The sequence below is a fragment of the Panthera leo genome, chromosome A1 (genome assembly GCF_018350215.1).
Source record: "Panthera leo isolate Ple1 chromosome A1, P.leo_Ple1_pat1.1, whole genome shotgun sequence".
Lineage (NCBI taxonomy): Eukaryota > Metazoa > Chordata > Mammalia > Carnivora > Felidae > Panthera > Panthera leo.
The window spans coordinates 111484374-111506359 of NC_056679.1; the positions used below are offsets into that span (position 1 = coordinate 111484374).

A 21986-nucleotide genomic window follows, 5' to 3' on the forward strand; every position below is an offset into this window, starting at 1 on the left:
TCTTGATCTTGGGGTCATGAGTTCAGTCCCCACATTGGGTTTAGAGGTTACTTTAAAAAAATAAAATAAAATAATACAGGGCGCCTGGGTGGCTCAGTCAGTTGAGCATCTGACTCTTGATTTCAGCCTAGGTCATGATCTCGCAGTTCATAGGTTCGAGCCCCGTGTTGGGCTCTGTGCTGACAGGGTGGAACCTGCTTGGGATTCTGTCTCTCTCTGCCCCTCCCCTGCTCTCTCAAGCTCTCTCTGTCTCTGTCTCTCTCTTAAAATAAATAAATAAACTTAAAAAAAAAACAGTAATAGCATTTTTTGAGTATTACTAAGTGCTGTGCACGGTGTCAAGTGCTTTACAGGGATTGTTTCATTTACTTGTGCACAGTAGCCAGACAAGGTAGATACTCAAGAATATTCCCATTTTATAATTGAGGAGACTGAGGCTTAGAAAGAAACCATAATCTTTTGAGATTTTATAACCATAATGGGAACAAACTGGGACCTAGACCCATTCCATTCTTATTTCAGAGACCATGGTCCTAGCTTATGTTATTATTTGTGACCCAGTGAGTAAAGAGGACCCTAGGGACTCAGCAAGGTCAGGATTTCACATAGTATTGTTTGGAACCCAAACCCCAGGAGCTTGAGCTTTAGAAGAAGATGTTTTCATTATAAAGTGATTTTGGAAAATCTTAGTGTGTACCACTAAGTAGGATTAGCATATCGAAGTATGTGTAAAGTCCTCAAGTCAAGAAGCTTATTTAACTTGTTTAAGAAATCCTCCATGATATTTGATCTTTGATCTTAGAACTTTTGTTTTGTTTTGTTTTACTCTATTAAACCTTAGCTCAGTCAATTTCAGAAATCAGGAATTCATTTTTATCTTATCATTTGAGGAAGTGGAAGCCCAAAAAAAGTATTTGGCCCACAACCACATTGACTGTTAAGCACAGCCAGGACCAGACCCCAGATCTCTCATTAATCCTAGGCCATTTCTTTCTAAGATACCATACTGGCTTAAAACTTAATTAAATCATTGTTTTAGGTACTTATTGGTTATGCTGTAGCAAGTTGATCCACAGCCTAGTAGTTTAAAACAACATTTATTCTCTCACATTTCCTTTGGGTTAGCAAATCAAGAGCAGTTACACTGGTAGTTTTGGCTTAGGGTCTCATTGCGATTGCAGTAATGCTATTTTCCTGGGCTGTAGTCATTCAAAGGCTTGACTGACAGAGGACCATTTTCTTTCAGAAGGCAGAGTCACTGTGATGTTGGCAGGGTACCTCAGTTCTTTACTCTGCCTATGTGTCTTCACAATATGGCCCCTGGCTTCTCCCACAGTGAGTGATCTGAGCCGGCAAAGAGGAAGCCTGAGGGCCTTTTATGATTAATCTGTAAAGCTCTACTCTGGCACTACTACTTATGTTCTGTCTGTTGAAAATAAGTTACTAAGTCCAGCCCACATTCAAGGAGAGCATCCTCCTTTTGAAGGGGAAGAGTATTAAAGAATTTATGGACTTGTTTTATTATTATTTTTTTTAGTGTTTATTTTTTTTTTTATTTATTTTTTTTTTAATTTTTTTTTTTCAACGTTTTTTATTTATTTTTGGGACAGAGAGAGAGACAGAGCATGAACGGGGGAGGGGCAGAGAGAGAGGGAGACACAGAATCGGAAACAGGCTCCAGGCTCCGAGCCATCAGCCCAGAGCCTGACGCGGGGCTCGAACTCACGGACCGCGAGATCGTGACCTGGCTGAAGTCAGACGCTTAACCGACTGTGCCACCCAGGCGCCCCTTTAGTGTTTATTTTTGAAAGCAAGAGAGACAAGGGTGTGAATAGGGGAGGGGCAGAGAGGGAGACACAGAATCTGAAGCGGGATCCAGGCCCTGAGCTGTCAACACAGAGCCCAACTCGGGGCTCGAACTCAAAGAACCGCAAGATCATGACCTGAAGAATTTATGGCCTTGTTTTAAACTCACCTCAGTTTTTTTTATGATACTTTGAACATTTTTTTTTTTTAATCTCATATGAAATATGTCGATTGATTCCTTGGTTAATTTTTATAAACAACTTAAAGTACTAAAGTGAGTAAAAGCTAGCATCATACACAGTACTCATTGTTGATTTTGTGTGTTTTGGAATTTAATGCCATGTATCTTTTTTTTTTTAAGTTTATTTATTTATTTTGAGAGAGAGAGAGAGAATGAGTCCCAAGCAGGCTCTGCACTGTCAGCACAGAGCCTGATATGGAGCTCAAACTCATGAACTGTGAGATCATGATCTGAGCTAAAACCCAAGAGCCGGACGCTTAACCGACTGAGCCCCCCAGGCTCCCCATCCTATTTAATTTAAAAGTTTTATTCTTTTCGGGTGCCTAGGTGGCTCAGTTGGTTAAGTGTCCGACTTGCTCAGGTCATGATCTCACAGTTTGTGAGTTAAAGCCCTGTGTTGGGCTCTGTGCTGACGGTTTGGAGCCTGTTTTAGATTCTGTGTCTCCCCCTGTCTCTGCCCCTCCCCAGCTCATACTCTTTCTTTTTCTCAAAAATAAACATTAAAAAAAAAAAGATATTCACTTGAATGTTGTTTATATTAGTTGATAACTAAAACTCCTTGTTAGATAACAAGTATTGTAAAAGGAAGTTAAGTTGATTGTTTTGATTTCAAAGAACTTTGTAAGTTAACCCAGTTAATTTTTAAAACCCTAAACAAGTTCTCTCCATTTGAGTTTTACCAGATAAGGCCTTATTAGCCTAACTTAAGTATATAAAGGGATTTACATCTCTGTAGTTGGCATAGCCAGTAGTCATTGTTGGGCAGAAGGCATTATTAAAAGGAAACGCAAATAGCTTATGAAGTAGATATGTCAAGCTTCAGTATGACACAGTGGCAGTTGGACTCATGTGGCTCCTGGAGAGCTGAGGTGTTCACCCATTGTTCTTGCTTTGATAGGGAAACCAACCTTCCTTTTTTCCTTTTTTTTAGTTCAAAAGGAATAAAGCAATAAAGCCTTTTTTTCTGATTCTTTTAACCAGAGGTTTTTTTTGTTTTTCCTAAATGTTTACTTATTTTTGAAAGAGAGAGAGCGCACACACGGGAGTAGAAAGAGAGGGAGACACAGAGTGCGAAGCATTCTCCAGGCTCTGAGCTGTCAGTGCAGAGCCTGACTTTGGGCTCGAACCCACAAACCTTGAGATCGTGACCTAAACCAAAGTCGGTTGCTCAACCAACTGAGACACCCAGGCATCCCTGTTAACCAGTTTTTAAGGCAGAACCATTTACATTTTAGAATTTGGGGAGGATTTTGGGAGCCCCACCATAGGAACAAGTACCATTCTCCCTGAGAACTATTGACTGTATTTTTAGTGGCCCACTGACCTGGAGTTACTGCCCTTCTTCCAACCTATCACTGCAATTTAATTTGGCCTCAAGGCCTGAGCCTTGAAGCATCTCAGCTGCATCCTGTTGGATGCTCTGTCTTGACACCACATGTTTCTCACTTGCTGAACTAGGATGTATTTTCTGGACTGCTTGGGAGTCTGCTTAACTGGTTCACATAGTGTTGTATTTCTGTTTTCTTTCCCTCCCCTCCCTTCTCCTCCCTTTCCCATTCTATTTTGTTTTTTTTTTTTTTTTCCTGCCATAGATACCTGAATTTTTAAAATGAAATGTGCCACTCTTAACAAATAGCTGATATATTTTCCTGTTGATCTGTGTGGTTGAATTAACATAAATACAACTGTCTTATTCTAGTCATTTGATGGAAATATTCTTTATTAGTTTCTTTAGATATATCTGAATTTGTATTTTTAATCTAATTTTTATTAATCCCTTTTTTTCTTATTTAGATTGATGAACAAATTGAAAGTATGTTTAATTCAAAGAAGAGAGTAAAAGATATGGCTGCTCCTGGAACATCTAGTGTTCCTGCTCCAACTGCGGGAAATGCTGAGAAATTAGAAATAGCTAAGAGACTGGCTCTTAGAATCAATGCTCAGAAGAATTTGGGCATTGAGTCTCAGGTATTAAGTAATTTGTTCCGAGTTTTACTGAGTACTTTTTATGTCAGCACCAGTGAACAGATTGTCCTAGACATTGAGTTAGTGGGAATTTAACATTAATCTAAATACAGAATTCTTTAAATATTTCATTTGGATGATTCCTCTAGTATGGTTAACTGAGGTCTTAATGCCTATTTTGAAAGCCCTAACTGAAGCATGTTAGCTGTAGATAGTTTTTCTAAAGTAATATTCCGATTGATCTTACCAAAATGTTACAGAAATAACTCACTTTTTATTTCTTGATCCACTTTTATTGGGTGGGGTGTTGGGCACACAAACAATTCCTTGGAAGTATAAATACATAGTTACATAACTCATAATAACATGAGCTTAAAACTGGAAAATGTGTTAAATATTTCACATGCCATCTTTCTCTTGGGGGCTTTTTTATTAATTTTTAAAAATTATTATTAATTTTTAATTAAGAGTAAATTTTCATAGTATTCCCAAAGAATAGTCTGTTAATTATAAAACTGTTTTGAAGATTTTGAGGTTTTGGATCAGCAGGGCCCTCTGTCCAGTAGGCTGGATCGGTTCAGGACTGTAGCACCCTGTAAGTTGGGAGGACCAAGCCAGAGGGAGGCTAGTGGACCGACTCAGTGAGGCAGCCAGGATCAAGGCTTACAGCCTCAGGTTTCTGTATTTGTTTTGTTGAGCCAGTGAGTTACCATGAAATGTCTACTACACTGAAGCCTGTACTTCTCTGAAAACAGGGGTTGTAGCACCTAATCTAATATTCTCTCGAATTGTTACTGCTAATAACTCGTTACTGCTGAAACCAAATAGCTACACATTCTTACTGTTAGAAAAGTGTGAGGTATGAGTCATGTATTACCCACAGAATTCTGTCTGCATTAGACACATAGTAAAATTAAGTTCAAATTAAAAAGATTTAAGTGCAAAATAAAATTAAAAAGTAAGTCAATCACTTACTATAATTTATTGAATTTTGGGTTTGCTATGATGGCAGGAAGGAGCTCAGTGGTGGTAGTAGACAAAGATTCTAATTTAGAGGAATATCTTAGGAGCCACAAAATATATAAATGATTTTAGAATATTGTACTATATTTGATATCAACAGTTACATAATTCTCTATGATCCAGTAGAATTTTTAATAAAGAGTTGAATGTTCTTTATTTTTTTTTCATGAAAATAAGGGATATAGATATATTAAACTATTGGTTATAAATATGTGCTGTTAATTGCACATGAGTAGGACTCTGCATTAGAAAGATGCTTCTGGAGACACCTGTGTGGCTCAGTTGGTTAAGTGTCCGGCTCTTGATCTTGGGGTCATGAATTGAAGCCCTGTGTTGGACTCCTTGCTATGTGTAGAGCCTACTTAAAGAAAAAAAGAGAGAGAAAGGAAGGAAGAAAGAAAGGGGGGGAGAGAAGAAGGAAGGAAGAAAGAAAAAGAAAAGAAAAAAGAGAACGGGAAAAGGAAAAGAAAGATTAGTTAGTGGCTTTTCAGAGAAAAATTTGTGGTAGGATCCTAGATCTTGTCTCTGCCCTCATTTGAGATTTGACTGTAGGTCTTCTTTTACTGCAGGATGTGATGCAACAGGCCACCAATGCAATTCTCAGAGGCGGCACCATCCTGGCTCCCACTGTGTCTGCAAAAACCATTGCAGAGCAACTTGCTGAAAAGATCAATGCTAAGCTCAATTATGTGCCTTTGGAGAAACAAGAAGAGGAGAGGCAAGATGGTGGACAGAATGAATCTTTTAAAAGATATGAAGAAGAATTAGAGATCAATGACTTCCCACAGGCAAGTAACAGTTTAAACATTGTTTATAAATTGCAGAGTAAAATTTCTTGCTTCTTAAGGAGCAAAAATACCTTGTTTAAAACCCTTGAACGTTTTAATAGCTACTTTACTTTTTTATCTTGATGAGGGAGGGAGACAACAGTAGAAATTTTATTTTTATGAACATATTCTACGTACATTAGGATCTAAATGAATTGATGTGAAGGAGTTAATTATAATCTTAATATTGACCTTAATACTATTTAGCCAACCTATTCTTTGTCCATACACCAGGTTTTTATCCTGTTGTGATTTTTCCCCCCACCTTTTCTTTCTTAGACTGCTAGGTGGAAAGTTACCTCTAAGGAAGCTCTGCAGAGAATCAGTGAATATTCTGAAGCCGCAATTACAATCAGAGGAACATATTTCCCACCTGGCAAAGAACCTAAGGAAGGAGAGCGGAAAATTTACTTGGCAATTGAAAGTATGTATCTTTGGTTCTTGAAATTTCAGTCTTGAGTTAGGTCAGAGTTGATTATAGATGTAAAGGCATGGAGAGAATGTTAGGTCAGTTCTAAAGAAGATAAAAATAAGGAATACCTATAGAAAAAAATAATTTCAGGGCACCTGGGTGGCTCAGTCGGTTAAGCGTCTAGCTCTTGATTTTGGTTGTAATTTCGTGGTTTGTGAGTTCAAGCCCAACATCCAGCTCTGTGCTAACCGTGTGGAGCCTGCTTAGGATTCTCTCCCTCTCTCTCTCTCTCTCTCTCTCTCTCTCTCTCTCTCTCTTCCCCCCCCCCTTCAGCTTGTTTTCTTTGTCTCTCTCTCTTTCTTTTCTCCCCAAAATAAATTAATAAAAACGTTAAAAAAAAAACACACATAGTTTCATATATCATTTAAGGTCTTTATTTAAAAATTCAGTACATAAAGGGGTGCCTGGGTGGCTTGTTAAGCCTCCGACTTTGGCTCAGTTCGGCTCAGGTCATGATCTCATGGATCATGAGTTTGAGCCCCACATTGGGCTCTGCAATGACAGCATGGAGCCTGCTTCCAATCCTCTGTTTTCCTCTCTCTGCCTCTTCTCTGCTCGTGCACATTCTATCTTTCTCAGAATAAATAAACATTTAAAAAACACTAAATACATTACATACAGAAAGGTGACTGATCTGTGTTTGGAACTCTTTCATTTTTGACGATTCAGTCAGATTTGAAAATCACTCTAAAAGAAAACAAATATTTTAAGGACTGCTCTGTTCATACTTCTAATAAAGTAGAACATTCCTGGGCAGAGTTTAGGTTAGAAAGTAAATACATATATTAGTATACTTAATGAATGTTTATTCAAGCAAATGTTCCCTCTGAAATTATGCCTGTAGAAGTTTTTGCATATCTTTAAAAAAATTAGAAGAGGACAGTTAATACCATAACACAAAGTATGTAAGTAATGCATTATCTCAGAGCAGTTGGATTTGCTTTTAAACTTTATTTCATACATTCATGAGTGAGTTCAAAACATAGTTTCCATTTTGATTTTTTCCTCTAATGTATATACTCCACTGCATACTAGGACAACTTGTTTCCCTTCATTTATATTTAATCTGAACATCTTTGTGACAGACTTATAAGTATAGACAAGGCAGATCTACTTCATCTATTTAATGAACTAAATATTTGTTGAATACTGTTGTTGGAGCTGTGGAGAGGTTTATTCCAGGTGTTGTGTAAGCTGAAAGTCTGTGTACCTTGTGCTTTACATGGCTTTGATGGCTGCAGAGGAGCTGCTCTCCTGCACAGTGTATAATCTCAGGCACCACCCTGGTACTTTGAGGCATGCATGTCCCTTCTGACAAAGAACCCTTACCTCATCCCACTTCGCCCCTCTGTAGCTCTTTACCTGTTGTTTTTATTCACAGTACTCCTCACATGGAAATTGTAGTATGTTTTTACTTGTTTGTGTCTCCCCTACTAGAGTTCTGTGAATGTAATGACTTTGTCATCTGTTCTATTCTCAGAGCACATGGTAAACACTTAATAAATTTTCTGAGTTATGCATCTGATTAAGCCCTATAGCCACTTGTCTTCATGGTACAAGTATTATTTGACAGGCATATTCTCTATTTGATCTCTTTAAAGCTGTACTGTCTGGGGGCACCTGGGTGGCTCAGTTGGTTAAGCGTCTGACTTCGACTCAGGTCATGATCTCACGGTTTGTGGGTTCGAGCCCCGCATTGGGCTCTGTGCTGACAGCTCAGAGCCTGGAGCCTGTTTCAGATTTTGTGTCTCCCTCTCTCTCTGCCCCTCCCCTGTTCACACTCTGTCTCTGTCTCAAAAATAAACATTAAAAAAAAATTAAAAAAAAAAAGCTGTACTGTCTGATAGAACTCTCTGTGATGAGTACAGAGTGCTTGAAATGTGGCCAGTGTGACTGAAATTTGTAAATTTTACTTAATTTTTATTAAAAATTTTTAAAGGAATTCATGTTTGATTTTTTTTTTTTATTTTATTTAGTTTTTTAGTAATCTCTATGCCCAGCATGAGGCTCAAACTCATGACCCTGAGATCAAGAGTCAAACGCTCTACCTACTGAGCCAGCCAGGTTTATATAAAATGTAAATAGCCACATACATGGCTGGTACCTGCTGTAATGGATAGCTCAGCTCTCAAGTTTGTTGTTGGAAAGATCAATGGAAGGTATTTAGATCCACTGAAAGTATATTGTAAATAAGGTTTGTCACTAGTTTGTTCTTGTTATATTTTGCCATTTCTTTGATTTTGTGAAGACTTATAATTTTAGGTAAGTTCTTTACTGAATTTAATGTACAGATGATTTACTTATATATTAGGATTTGATTCTTTCCTGGCCGAAACAAAGAATTCTACAAATGTGACTTAAAGTTAATTAGTGCTGTGCCTGTTTAGTCACTTTCCTTTGAATTGGTGACCTCAGTTGTTTTTGTGTGGCATCTTAGCATAAAGACCACAAGAACAGAAACACATGTGCAGTGTGTATCCCATCTACCCTAAGTAGAAATTGTTTCCTGGCCAGGGGTATGAGATGGGGTCAGAGTAAGTAAAAGCACTGAAAAGTGCTATTGCCACGATTCTGCTGATCTTTTTTTTTTTTTTTTTCTTTCCTTTAGTAAGGGATTGCCTGGTCCCTGTAAACTTTTGGTTAGTTTCCAGAGTTCTGATACAATTGATTTCAAGTTTTTTCAAGTTTATTCACTTTTTGTGGAAGGACAGGCTTTTGGAGTTCCAGTCTCTGCCATTTTCACTGCTGCACTCTCACTTTTGGACTTTTTTTTTTTTTTTTTTTAATGTTTATTTATTTTTGAGGGCAGGGGAGTGGCAGAGAGAGAAGACAGGATCAGAAGTGGGCTCTGCACTGACAGTAGGAAGCCCGACGTGGAGCTAGAACTCAGGAACGCTGAGATCATGACCTGAGCCGAAGTTGGACACTTTAACCAACTGAGCCACCCAGGTGTCCCTCACTATCGGACTAAAAAAAAAATTTTTTTTTTTAGTGTTTGTTTATTTTCGAGAGAGAGAGAAAGAGAAAGAGTGCAAGTGGGGGAGGAGCAAGAGAGAGGGAAACACAGAATCCTAACCAGGCTCCAGACTCCACACTCCGACCTGTCAGCACAGAGCTTGGCACAGGGCTCCAACCCACGAACCATGAGATCATGACCTGAGCCGAAGTCGGATGCTTAACCGACTGAGTCACCCAGGCGCCCCTCGGACTTGTTAAAGTTAATGATAAATTGTGGCAAAGGTGAAAAAATTGCATTTTTTTGTTTGTGATTGTGACTTCGATTAAGTCAGGTTTTAAATGGCATCCTTTTATGTATCCTGAAAGACTTTTGGTCTGCCAGTGACTGTGTGTTTGTAAATCATGTGACACTCTTCCTTATTTGTGTAGTAATATGGGGGTGCTGACATCTTTCTGCACTTGGAATTGGAGAGGTCTCCTACCACAGTATTCATTAGGCCATACGGGATGGAGACAAAGTGTCCTCCAGTAGAATCTGATGATAAAATTTTTGGTATACATGGAATTAGCCTTTTATTCTAAGCTTGAATATCATGGGTGTCATTTAAAGCAAAATCAATACTTTTAAATGCCTGCCTTATAAAGAGATAAATCAGACATATGACTCTTTTGAAAAAGGATCCTCTGTGTAATTTTTTTTTAATTAAAAGGTAATTATGTTTGTTGAGCATAATTTATATATCAAGATTCATTTCACATGTAACTTTATCAGAACATACCTTCTCTACTGCCAAGTGAAGTGAGAAGCCCACAGCTTCTTCTTGACTTTTCCATCCACCTAGAATGGTTCTAGGCATTTCCCCCCACTGTCATCTTATACTTAGGAAGTAACATCTAATTTTTATTATCTAACCTAGCTTCTTTTTCTCTGTAAAAAAGATAATCTTATCAAAAATGAATCTTTAGGATTCTAGAGCCATAATGGTGTTAAGAGCTCCATATTAATCATTAAAATGATCCAAAGGTTTGAGATTTTCATAGATGATTAGTTTTTTAAAGGATATTTTAGTTTTTGAAACTCCAGCCAAATCAACTGAACTCTAATAGGATGAAAACAGGTGTTAGAAGGAGCCTAGTGTCATCTGTTTCTAGTTCTGTAATTGGAGGGACCATACTGCCTGGCTCCTTGGGGGCTCTGTGTGGCTCAGCAGTTCCAGGCCTCCCACTAGGCAGTGGGAAGGAGAACAGGAAGGACTTATGTGCCTAGCCATCCTGTATAATTTATAGCCTGTTTTGTGACCCTCTCTTTTTACTAGTGGAGAATCCCTTAAAAGCAGCCAGAGTTGTTTTAGGACCAATGAAAGGAAATGCCTCTTTTCCATGGCAGCTTATAAACATATGTAACCTATTACCTAAAGAAGCTTTGTAAGTCAAAACTTTAAACTGGTCAAAATGGTCAGGCTCTAACAAAAAGAGGGAAATTACTCTTCTTGGATTTAGGTGATAATGTCATTTTCTTTCTTTTTAAAACAGCATAGACTATCAACAAGCTTCACACTAACCATGTCAAGTAGCATACATTCCTCCTGAATTTCATATTATTGTAATTTTCAGTCTGACTTCACTCTTGATTCTACCCTTTTGTTCACTTTCATCCACCTCTCTTCTTTTCAAGCACCCACAGCTTTAAAATGTGTGGTTGCTGGGACACCTGGGTGGCTCAGTTGTTAACCTTCCAGCTCTTAACTTCTGCTCAGGTCATGATCTCACCGTTTGTGATTTGAAGCCCCACATTGGGCTCTGCGCTAACAGCATAGCCTGCCTGAGATTGTCCCTCTTTTGCTGCCCTTCCCCTGGTCACACTCTCTCTGTCTCTCAAAAAAAAATAATTGTGGTTGCTGGCTGGTGAAGGTGTAGGATTTAGATTAGATAAGTTGCTGTGGCTTCACAGCCATACTCCTGGCTCTTTCCTTCGTGTTGTTAACCTGTTTCTTCTTGCTTCTCCTCTTCTTCTTTCTTCTCTTCTCTTCCTCCCCTTCCTTTTCTTCCTCAGCCGCCTGACCTCCTCCCTGTGCTCTCTCTGGGGTCAAAAAGGTCCTTCATGGAACACCTGGGTGGCTCAGTTGGTTAACCATCTGAGTTCGACTCAGGTCATGATCTCATGGTTCATGAGTTTGAGCCCACATTGGGCTCTCTGCTTTCAGCATAAAGCCTGCTTCAGATGTTCTGTCTCCCTCTCTTTCTCTGCCCCCCCCCCCCAACCTCTCTCCCCAAAATAAATAAACATTTAAAAAAAAAAAAAAAAGATCATTGCCATCTAATAAGGGAACTGTTTCCTCATTTGGTTTTCTTTTTTCTTTTTTAATGTTGATTTTGAAAGAGAGTGCGTGCGTGCACACATGTGAGCAGGGAAGGGGCACAGAGGAAGAGAGAATCCCAAGCAGATTCCACATTCGCAGTGGAGCCCGATGCAGAGCCTGACGTGGGGCTTGATCCCTCCACCGTGAGATCACAACCTGAGCCCATATCAAGGGTTGGACGCTTAACCGATGGCATCCAGGCGCCCCAGAAAACTGTTTTTCTTACATAGAATGATAAATATATAGTCCTCTGCATTGCAACCCTAGTTCTCCTTATATTCTTTAATATTTCACTCCTAGTTCTTAATTTCTCGTCTATTTCTTTGGTCCAGCTCTTTTTTTTTTTATTAAAAATGTTTTTAATGTTTATTTTTGAGAAAGGGAGTGCTAGCAGGGAAGGGACAGAGAGAGGGGGAGACACAGAATCCAAAACAGGCTCCAGGCTCCAAACTGTCAGCATGGAGTCCGACGTGGGGCTTGAACTCACAAACCGTGAGATCATGACCTGAGCCTAAGTCAGATGCTTAACCCACTGAGCCACCAAGGTGCCCCTGGCCCAGCTCTTTCATTTTTATCGTTGTGCACTGTGCTACCTACCTAGATTTACTTGCTCCCTGGCATTGTCCCTTGGCTGCAGATCCCTTAATACTACCTTTGATGGCTCTCTCGTCTCTGTCTCTCCTTTACTTCTCATCCATATTTCCACTGGCCTTATTGACACTTGCAACAAGATGTCACATGTGCACCTCCCCTACAGCAATCATCAAAATTGAATTTCATCAAATCACTGCTGATAATACCTGTTTTTCCTTGAATTCAGTATCTTGTTTACTATTTCGTACTTTATTTGCTCCTTAACTCTTAACCACTTAACTCTGCTTAGAGAAGTGAGGGAAAGGTTTTTGTAAGGAGTGATATTTAGAAGCCATTCTGATGAGAGTATTTCCGACCTTCTTGTTCTGTTGTACTGTCTCTACAAGTTTGTTTTTCTAATAGTCTACAAGTTCATGAAGAGCATGAATGAGTTCTTTATATAATGTATCTCTCACGCTATATCATACGTGTCAGTTGTTTAATATTTCTTGAATTGAAGTAACTATATGAATGAGTGTTTCCAGATTGCCTCATCCTCTTGGCTATGTTGCTGTGTTTTTTTACACTCTTTTCCAATTGTGCTGTACTTCTTACTCTTCAGTAATTTAGCATGCCTTTCTTAATCTGTATCATTGCCCATGTGATTCCCTTTGCAAAATAATCCATGTCATCACTTCTCCTTCAATGTGGCCAGTCCTCCGCCAAGGAATATAATAAGTGCCTGTTAAGTGTTTGTTAAATAAATAAACCATGGAGATTTTGTTTCTCTGACTTTAAAAAAAAACATTTTTGGGGCGCCTGGGTGGCGCAGTCGGTTAAGTGTCCGACTTCAGCCAGGTCACGATCTCGCGGTCTGTGAGTTCGAGCCCCGCGTCAGGCTCTGGGCTGATGGCTCGGAGCCTGGAGCCTGTTTCCGATTCTGTGTTTCCCTCTCTCTCTGCCCCTCCCCCGTTCATACTCTGTCTCTCTCTGTCCCAAAAATAAATAAAAAACGTTGAAAAAAAAAATTAAAAAAAAAACATTTTTTTTTTAACGTTTATTCATTTTTGAGAGACAGAGACAGAGCATGAGCGGAGAAGGGGTAGAGAGAGGGAAACACAGAATCTGAAGCAGGCTCCAGGCTCTGAGCTGTCAGCACAGAGCCCAGCATGGGGCTCGAGCTCATGAACTGCGAGATCATGACCTGAGCTGAAGTTGGACGCTCAACAGACTGAGCCACCCAGGCACCCCTCTGACTTTAAAAAAAAAAAAAAAGTTTGTCTCTTTTGGACAAACTGCTAATCATCTTTTCTTTGCCCTTTTTATTTTTATTTATTTATTATTAAAAAAATTTTTTTTGGTGTTTATTTATTTTTGAAGAAGAGAGAGACAGAGTGTGAGGAGGGAGGGGCAGAGAAAGAGGGAGACACAGAATCCGAAGCCAGCTCCAGGCTCTGAGCTGTCAGCACAGAGCCTGACACGGGGCTCAAACCTGTAAACCATGAGATCATGACCTGAGCCGAAGTTGGAGGCTTAACCGACTGAGCCACCAGGCGCCCCTTCTCTGCTCTTTTTAATTATAGCAAGAACTCTTAACACTACCTGCAATGTGATCCCAGTGGTTACATTTGAAACTCTAAAAGTGATCTGAATAATAAGCAGCCATTGTATAAATTGGATGACCTTCCCCCAGGTATTGAAAGACTATCTTGGCAAGCAGTACAATGTTTCTGAAAGTCACTTACAGTATTTCCTACTGGATCTCCATGACATGGATAAACATCTAGTGTAATTCTAGTAACATGAATAATGTTTTCCACTTATTACCAGGTGCCAATGAACTGGCTGTGCAGAAAGCAAAGGCAGAAATCACCAGACTTATAAAAGAAGAACTGATCCGGCTGGTGAGTGAAAACCTCAAGGACTTGTTCAAATAAACATTTTATTGAACTATTATATGAATACAGAAAAAAACACACAAATTGTAAACCTAAAGTTTGATGAATTTTCACAAAGAAAGCATATTGATATGATCACTATCCAGATCAAGAAACACAGTACAATGCCAACATTCCAGAAGCTCCCTGCATGCTCCTCCTGTCACTATCCCTCTCCCCCAAACATAACAGTATTTTGACTTTCACCATGATAGATTAGTTGCGCCTATATTTGAACTCTATATAAGTGGGATCAACTGCTGTGTACATTTTTGTATCTAATTTCTTTCCACTCATCATTACTTTGAGGAAATCCATGTTGTTGCATGTAGCAGTAATTCATTCCCTTTCATGGCTATGTGGTATTTAATTTGTGAATATACCCACAATTTATATATTGGACTTTGAGGTTATTTACTTTTTTGTTGTTAGGGATAACTTCTGTGAACATTCTTTCATGTCTCTTTTGTACATAGTAGTATATACTTTTCTCTTGGGTATATAACTTGGAGTAGAATTGCTGATTATAGTGTTGTGTAGTTTAGCTTTAAGTGTTGCTAAATAATTTTCCAAAGTAGTTATGCCTTGTAAAAGGCATCCTTTTATGGACCACCTTCCCAAAGGAGCCAAACACATCCCTGTGTCGTAGTGCCAGTTGAAGCTTATAAACTCCCTATAACGTGTACATTGGGCAAGGGCCCTTTGACAGGAAACTTTATCCTTTTTCTATGAATGTGTTTTTGAGAGCTTTTCTAAAATGCCCCTTACAGAACTTTCTTTAGGGGAATAAAAAGTTTAAAGAGTAGAAGATACATAAAACAAGAGGAAAGAAGGAAAACAACCTTTAAATCAAATGCTTTTAAGACTATTTCACCAAGGAGTGATAGAAAAAGAACCTTGATGCCACCACCATTAAGTTGGTTCAAAACAGTTGTCAAAGAGCAGTGAACACAGACAAATGATTATTTGGAGAGTTATTTTCTTCCTCAGTATAAGAATATTAATAATTTCTGTTCTAAATATCTGATAATTTTGTAAGTTTGTGAAGGAAATTTTTTTGACCTGTTTTTCTTTTTTTTTATCCTTTGCTCCTTCTGACCCTGTATCTTTTGTTTTCTTTTGTAGCAAAATTCATACCAACCAACAAATAAAGGAAGATACAAAGTCTTATAAAATATTTCGAAAAAACTTTTTACCTGTGCTGGTCTGTGATACATGTGGCAGTTGTCTGCAGTTTACAATGTATTGTAAATTAAGATTTTTAAAATTCTGTCTTGCTGATTTTTTTAAATACATGAAACCAGTATTTGCTAAAGAAATCTTCTTTCAGTAAGTACCACCAGAATTATCAAACTATATTTAAAGCAGGCCTGTTTTCAGAGTATGATGCCCTTTAATGTAAAGTTTAAATACCAATATTTTAAATGTCTGGATAAAATTCCAGAAGTTTAAAAAAATGGAAATATTTGGACTTTCTATCAACGGTAATAAAGTACACAAGTCACTAGGGGCCTACTCACCATATCCTTTTGAAATGAAATTGTGATCTCCTCAGAAAAGGTAAAATTCTCTGATATTTTGTCTCCCCCCACCCCCCTTGAGCTTAAATCTTACTTGATTCATTGGAACAGTATGAACTGGATTTAAGAATGTTATAATAGAATTTTTACAAAATGTTTCAGAGTTTTTGTTTCAGTTTTTATCATAGTAAATGGTCAATAGTTGGACTGCTTTTCAGTTTTGTAAAATTAAAGATTTGTAGTATAAGAGTTTTTTGCATTTCTTTACACTGCAAAGAGTTTTAGTATTTATCACTTTTAAGTTCTCCTCACAGCTTCTAGTTCTATGACTAGCTACTAACTCTTTTTTAATCTTCCTTAAAAGAAAGTGATTTGTAGCCTATATTGTTCCTTTTCCCCCCCGAAAGTGTTTGTTTATACATTTGTACATATAAACCTGCTACTAATTTTAATCCACATTTTCTTCAAGGTTGTTGAAAAGGTTGTGAATTTTCTTCCTTAAAAATTTTCAAGCATGATGGTACCTGTGTTATAGACTTAGATTTAAGCATCTCTCAGTGAAAAATAGTTCGCAAGAAGTCATAAATTATATTTTTGACCCCTCATATATTTCCTGAACATTCTAATTTAAATTGTTATAATTGGAGTACACAATATTCTTTTCAAGACTCCTGGTATATTAGAACTTTGTATTGTTGTCACTTCTTGAAAAAAAAAAAAAATCCAGGAATTAAATAGATAGCTATATTTCTTAAACGAAGAGACAGCGAAGTTTCTGAATATTCTTAGAGTTTTTAAAAAAGAAAAAAAAGCATACTAAAACAAATCATTTTTAATAGTATGTTAACTGGTTAAAATGAGAAGAAGTATCAATCATTATTTCTTCGATATAAAGTTTTTTCTTACTGAAAAATTAACATAGATATAACTGGGAAATATTCTTGGGTCCCTTGCATATCTACCTTTCTTTCTTAGAAGAAGAAAACAGACAAAACACATGTAACAAGAGAATCAAATAAACCATTTACTCTAAAATGCAGGCATCTTGGGCTCCTTTTTTCCCCTCAGTTTATTTATTTGCTTATTTTGATTACCTAGTGTTAGTGTGTTTCTTTTGATAGAATATGTGGCATTCTCACATTGGTGACAATTGGTGCTCCCTTCAGGCTGCTGGATCACTTTGAGATTCAGAGTTTTACATCGTTGTAGCATTACTACCTTTATGTTTGTATATCTAGTTGTAACAAACCACTGATAGTATATTGTCCTAAGGTGAAACCCATTTCTCTGTTATTACAGTTTTAGTGTCACACTGACTCTTTGATTTTTAAAATTTGAGTGATGTATAGACTAATTTGTTTTTTTAATTGCAATATCAATATTTGCTCATGTTTTCTAAATTCCTTATAAAATAAAGTTAATTCAACTTGCACTTTCCTAAAATTATCTCTGCTGAGATGTTTTATGCTGTTTTTCTAATTTTGTTTACATTGGTAGGCATGTGAGAGAAGTATTATACTCTCTGTACCTAGCAACTCACTACCCAAAATACACAGTTCTATCCAAAAATACCTTTCTGAAGAAGTCTTTTACTCTTAGCTTGTGTTTGTATTTGGCATAAGACACATAGGGTATAGGTGAAATGATAGTTCATGTCGCAGTTGGCATTTTGCCACAGTGACACTCGCTTTTACCAAATGGGAGTATGGAATGAAACAATGATGGTTAAGTTCTCTCCAAGTCTGTCTAGACAGCTTATTGTTCGATATAGCCTGTCTTACCAGCCTTGTTGGTGTACAAATGGTGTTCAGCTGGCAGTCACAGTGCGCCGGAGACTGCAATCCTTCTTTAGAGGCAGGCAACCCCTACATGTGAGGAGGTTTTTGTTTGAGCAGAACCAGCTTTTGAGTACCTGGGACTTATAAATCCCATAAAGCCAGCTATGGGATCTGCTTCTAAATAGTATATCAGCGCCTGAAGAATCACAAGCTAGAAAACCAAGCCTCCAGAGTTGTAACTTAGCTGAGTGTGAACTCTTTTCCCTGTGTGCCCTCCTTTCCTTTATAAAACCATCAGCTAAGGTCCTTTAGTGACAGAGAAAATAATGCTTAAGTTAGGAGCTAGGGGGAAAATGGTAATTGAATTCTAGGGTAAAAAGCTACTCTTCGTTTTGTAAAATTATTACTGTTTTAGCACTTTATAGATGGTGGATGCTAATAAGGTTTTTTATAATGTTTGTTTAGTTTTGAGAGAATGCAACTGTGGGAGGGGCAGGGGCGGGGGGGACAGAGGATCCAAAGTGAGCTCTGCACTGACAGGCTGACTGCAGCGAGCCCAGTGTGGGGCTCAAACTCAGAAACCCTGAGATCATGACCTGAGCTGAAGTTGGGACGCTCAGCTGAGCCACCCAGGTGCTCCTGTATGCTAATAAGCTCTTGTAGCAGGCAAGAATTGTAAGTAGCTTAGCCCATTGTGATCCTTGAGATCTTATGCTTCCTCTTAGATTTGAATCTGGAGCTCCCATTTCTTCACAGTTTGGTACATAGTTTTATGTCAGAATTGGAATCTACTGGCATTTTCTCATGCCTTCTGCTTCTGGCATTGAAAAGCTGAAGTTAAGCTTTAAAAAAGATGGGTGTGTTGGGGCACCTGGGTGGGTCAGTCAGTTAAGCGTTAGTCAAACTTTGGCTCTGGTCGTTATCTCATTGCTCATGAGTTCAAGCTCCGCATCGGGCTCTGTGCTGACAGCTCGGAGCCTGGAGCCTGCTTCAGATTCTTTCTCCGTCTCTTTGCCCCTCCCCTATTTGCATTGCACTCTGTTTCTCTCTCAAATATAAAATTAAAAAAAAAAAACACCTTAAAAAAAGAGATGAATGTGTAATTATAAAGAGAAAGAGAGTGAATATATGTGGAGGAGTAGAGGGGATGTCTTAGCTTTTTATTCAGTTTAGGTGATGAAATCATCAGAAAACCTTAATAAAATCTCACTGGAGTTGGACGTTTAGCTTGGGAGTATAATCACCATCTTAATATTTTCCATATGTTCTGTTCTTAGGCGAGCTCTCCAGAATTAAAGATGGTACAGTTCCCTCACTAGGTAAAGATTTTCTAGTGTTACCAATTGCAGGTATTTGAAGGTCTTCCCCTCCTCCCTGTCTTGCCCCATATCAACTTACAATTTCCTCAGGCAGGAATTCAGGTAGAAATGTGAAGAAAAATTGTAGACAAACATTTTCTTGCAAAATCCCTACAATATGAGTGGTCTCACTTTTAAAGTACCTTTTGGCTTAGCTGGATGTGTAGGTAAGTGCATACTATCAAATCACATGACTGGCAAGGAATTTACTTTTTTTTTTTTTTTTTTAAGATTTGATTTTTAAGTAATCTACACCCAATGCGGAGCTTGAACTCACAGTTCTTAGATCAAGACTTGCATGCTCCACCGACTGAGCCAGCCAGGCGCCCTGAGGAATTTACTTTTGATTGTTTTTCTTGACCTTATTCTCTTCCAAATATGGCTTCAAGTTATAGGACTTCATGAGTTTGAAGCTGTATCCTTTAAAAAGAAATTCTAATTTTGCATTAACCTTGGCAGGGGGGGGGGGTGAATTTGAAAGAAAAAATAATAAAAGTTTTAACCCCTTTAGGGAACTGGAGCTCAGTTACCCTCTGAGATATTATGAGGACTACTGTAAAAGCTAGAGTTTCAGAAGGAAGAAGTTCCTAAACATTTTTAATATGTGGATAACTGATAGTCCATGTTTTGAATATTAGACTCTTTTCAATTTTGCCTATTATGGAAAAAAGACTATGTGAAGATTCACTATGGAAAAATGGCTCTTTGTCCACAGAAAAAGCATATCATTTTAACTTGGCACTTAATAATAGATGGGTTTTTAGCAGCTTGTCAACTCCAGGCACTTTTTAGCAGCCTTGCATATTAAAGTGTCCATGGCCTTTATTTCTGAATTCCTAGCAGGCTCTCAGCTATGGGGGTCCAGCAAGTCAAGAATACTTGAAGGCAGCATTTTCTCTCCTTGCCTTTGCCTGAGAGAGTCTTCTGTGAGCTGAGACTCCCAGAACTGTATTGTAGATTTGCAAAATGAGTCTTCCCTATCCCCTAAGCCAGCCCAGGGCCCAAGTCTCCAGTTTGGAAAGCTCAGTGAAAGAGCAGGTGAGTGAATGCCTGGGAGCTTCAAAAAGAGCACAAGTTCTAAATATTTAGGGGTCTAGTGCTGCTATTTAAGTGTATCTGGGGTGGTAGGATTCTGTGATACACATTCAAGTTTGAAAACTACTGAAAATCTTCACTTTGTTTTGCTCTTAGATTTTCACTCCAATCTCCAAAGTGGGACATGTATTTGGAAAGCAGGAAGAAAATACTAGAGCTATTTGTTTCTTCTTAAAAAATTTTTAGTAGCTTTTATAATATATTGTTTCATGGGGTGCCTGGGTGGCTCATTCGTTTGAGCGTCTGACTCTTGATTTTGGCTCGGGTCTTGATCTCATGGCTTGTGGGATCAAGCCCCATGTCGGGCTCTGTGCTAACAATGTGGAGCCTGTTTGGGATTCTCCCTTTCCTTCTCTCTGTGCCCCTCCTCCACTAGGGCTCTCTATGAAAAATAATAAACTTAAAAAAAGTTTCATGACATATTGTGTTTAAATATACTGGTTACAGTATTGGTACAACTGTACATAGACATAATTATACATAAATTGACTGTATTGGGGGTACTTAAACAACCATTGGCCATGGTTGCTTAAATGTTTTAAAATGTCTGCTTTTTCATATGTAAATGGGATGTGAAAATACCTATCTCAGAGCTGTAAGCATGAGGTGAAATAGAACATTTACATTTTTTAAACAATGTTTATTTTTGAGAGAGAGAGAGGGAAAGTGTGTGCATGCGTGTGTGTGCACGTGCGTGCGGGAGAGGGGCAGAGAGAGAGGAGGCATAGAATCTGAAGCAGGCTCCAGGACCCAGGCTCTGAGCTGTCAAGAGAGAGCCCGATGCCAGGCTCAAACCCACGAACTGAGATCATGACCTGAGCAGAAGATGGACGCTTAACTGAGTGAGCCACCCAGGCACTCCTCTCTAAATAGAACATTTAAAACATACAAAGATAGTGCCTGGCATATGGTAAGCATCCAATAAATGTTAGTACTATTGTCTAACATGGGTGAATTAGTGTGGGTTTTCTTATGCTCTCTTTCAATATTGCTATTACTTTGAATACTGCTGTAAGCCATATAGCTAGCAAGGACAGTCCATGGCTACTGATAAACTAAAATCTATGAAGTGAGATTCATTTTTCTATGTGTATCTTTCAGTTTAAGTGAAAGCATTTAGGAACCCTTGTTGCCCCAGTTCAGTGGTCTCTAGAGGCAGCTGGTTCCCAGCTCTAAACAAATACTCCTTTTATGGCTTTCCTTATGTATGTGTACAGCTACCATTTATCATTCGAAAATCTTATAAGTTGGTGGTTTGTTTATATGATGTGGCCTACCCTGCGTCAGGCTGAATGAAGGAATGAAGAATGTTGGGTTGCGTCCAAATTGTATTTCAAGGGTATATACTTTTGAAGAAGAAATGTTGGGAGATAAGTTAAAGAGTGTGACATTTAAAGGTATGATTTTCTTGAACGTGAAGTGATGATAAATGGCTCTGCTCTTGAAAAAGCCTCTACGTTCAGGACCATGTTTTATCTGTGTGTACTGCGGCACCTATAATTTCTGAGATGATTCTCAAAATAACAGATCAGCAGTTAACATATTTTGATTATCTGCTTGTATTTTTGTCTACCTCACCAGAATGTAAACTCCCTGAGGTCAGAGACCATATTAGTCCTATATCCCCAGGACCTTGCATTCAGTAAGTACATGTTGAGTTGACTAGTTGCTTGTTCAGAGTCATACAGCTAATAAGTGGCAGACCTGGGATTTGAATCCACATCTATCAGGGTGCCTGGGTGGCTCACTCAGTTAAACGGCAGACTCTTGATTTGAGCTTAGGATATGATTGCAGGGACGTGGGATTGAGCCCCACATCTTGCTCCAAGCTGAGTGTGGAGCCTGGTTAAGATTCTCTCTCCCCCTCTGTTTCTCTCCCTGGCTTGCTGTCTCTCTTAAAAAACACAAAAAGTTAAAAAAACAAAAACATAAATCCACATCTGTCTTTACCCATTAGCTACCTTCATTCCTTATCCCTGTAAGGAGGACATTGTTTTCATTTCACATAAATGGCAACTTCTGAGAAGAGCAGTGACTTGCCCAAGGTACTATAGGACACAAGTAGCAGAAAGG

The 21986-nt window shown here is 38.5% G+C and overlaps 1 protein-coding gene across 1 annotated transcript in view; it reads left to right on the forward strand.

Annotated features, from left to right (window-relative positions):
• Nucleotides 1–16417, forward strand: part of DDX46 (DEAD-box helicase 46) — a 70442-nt gene extending 54025 nt beyond the window's left edge. The window contains exons 19-23 of the mRNA XM_042935544.1: nt 3842–4015; nt 5605–5823; nt 6142–6286; nt 14056–14129; nt 15288–16417. Coding sequence (XP_042791478.1) covers nt 3842–4015; nt 5605–5823; nt 6142–6286; nt 14056–14129; nt 15288–15335 — 660 coding nt within the window. The 3' untranslated portion in view covers nt 15336–16417. The remainder of the gene's footprint in view (nt 1–3841; nt 4016–5604; nt 5824–6141; nt 6287–14055; nt 14130–15287) is intronic.
• Nucleotides 16418–21986: the final 5569 nt, after the last annotated feature.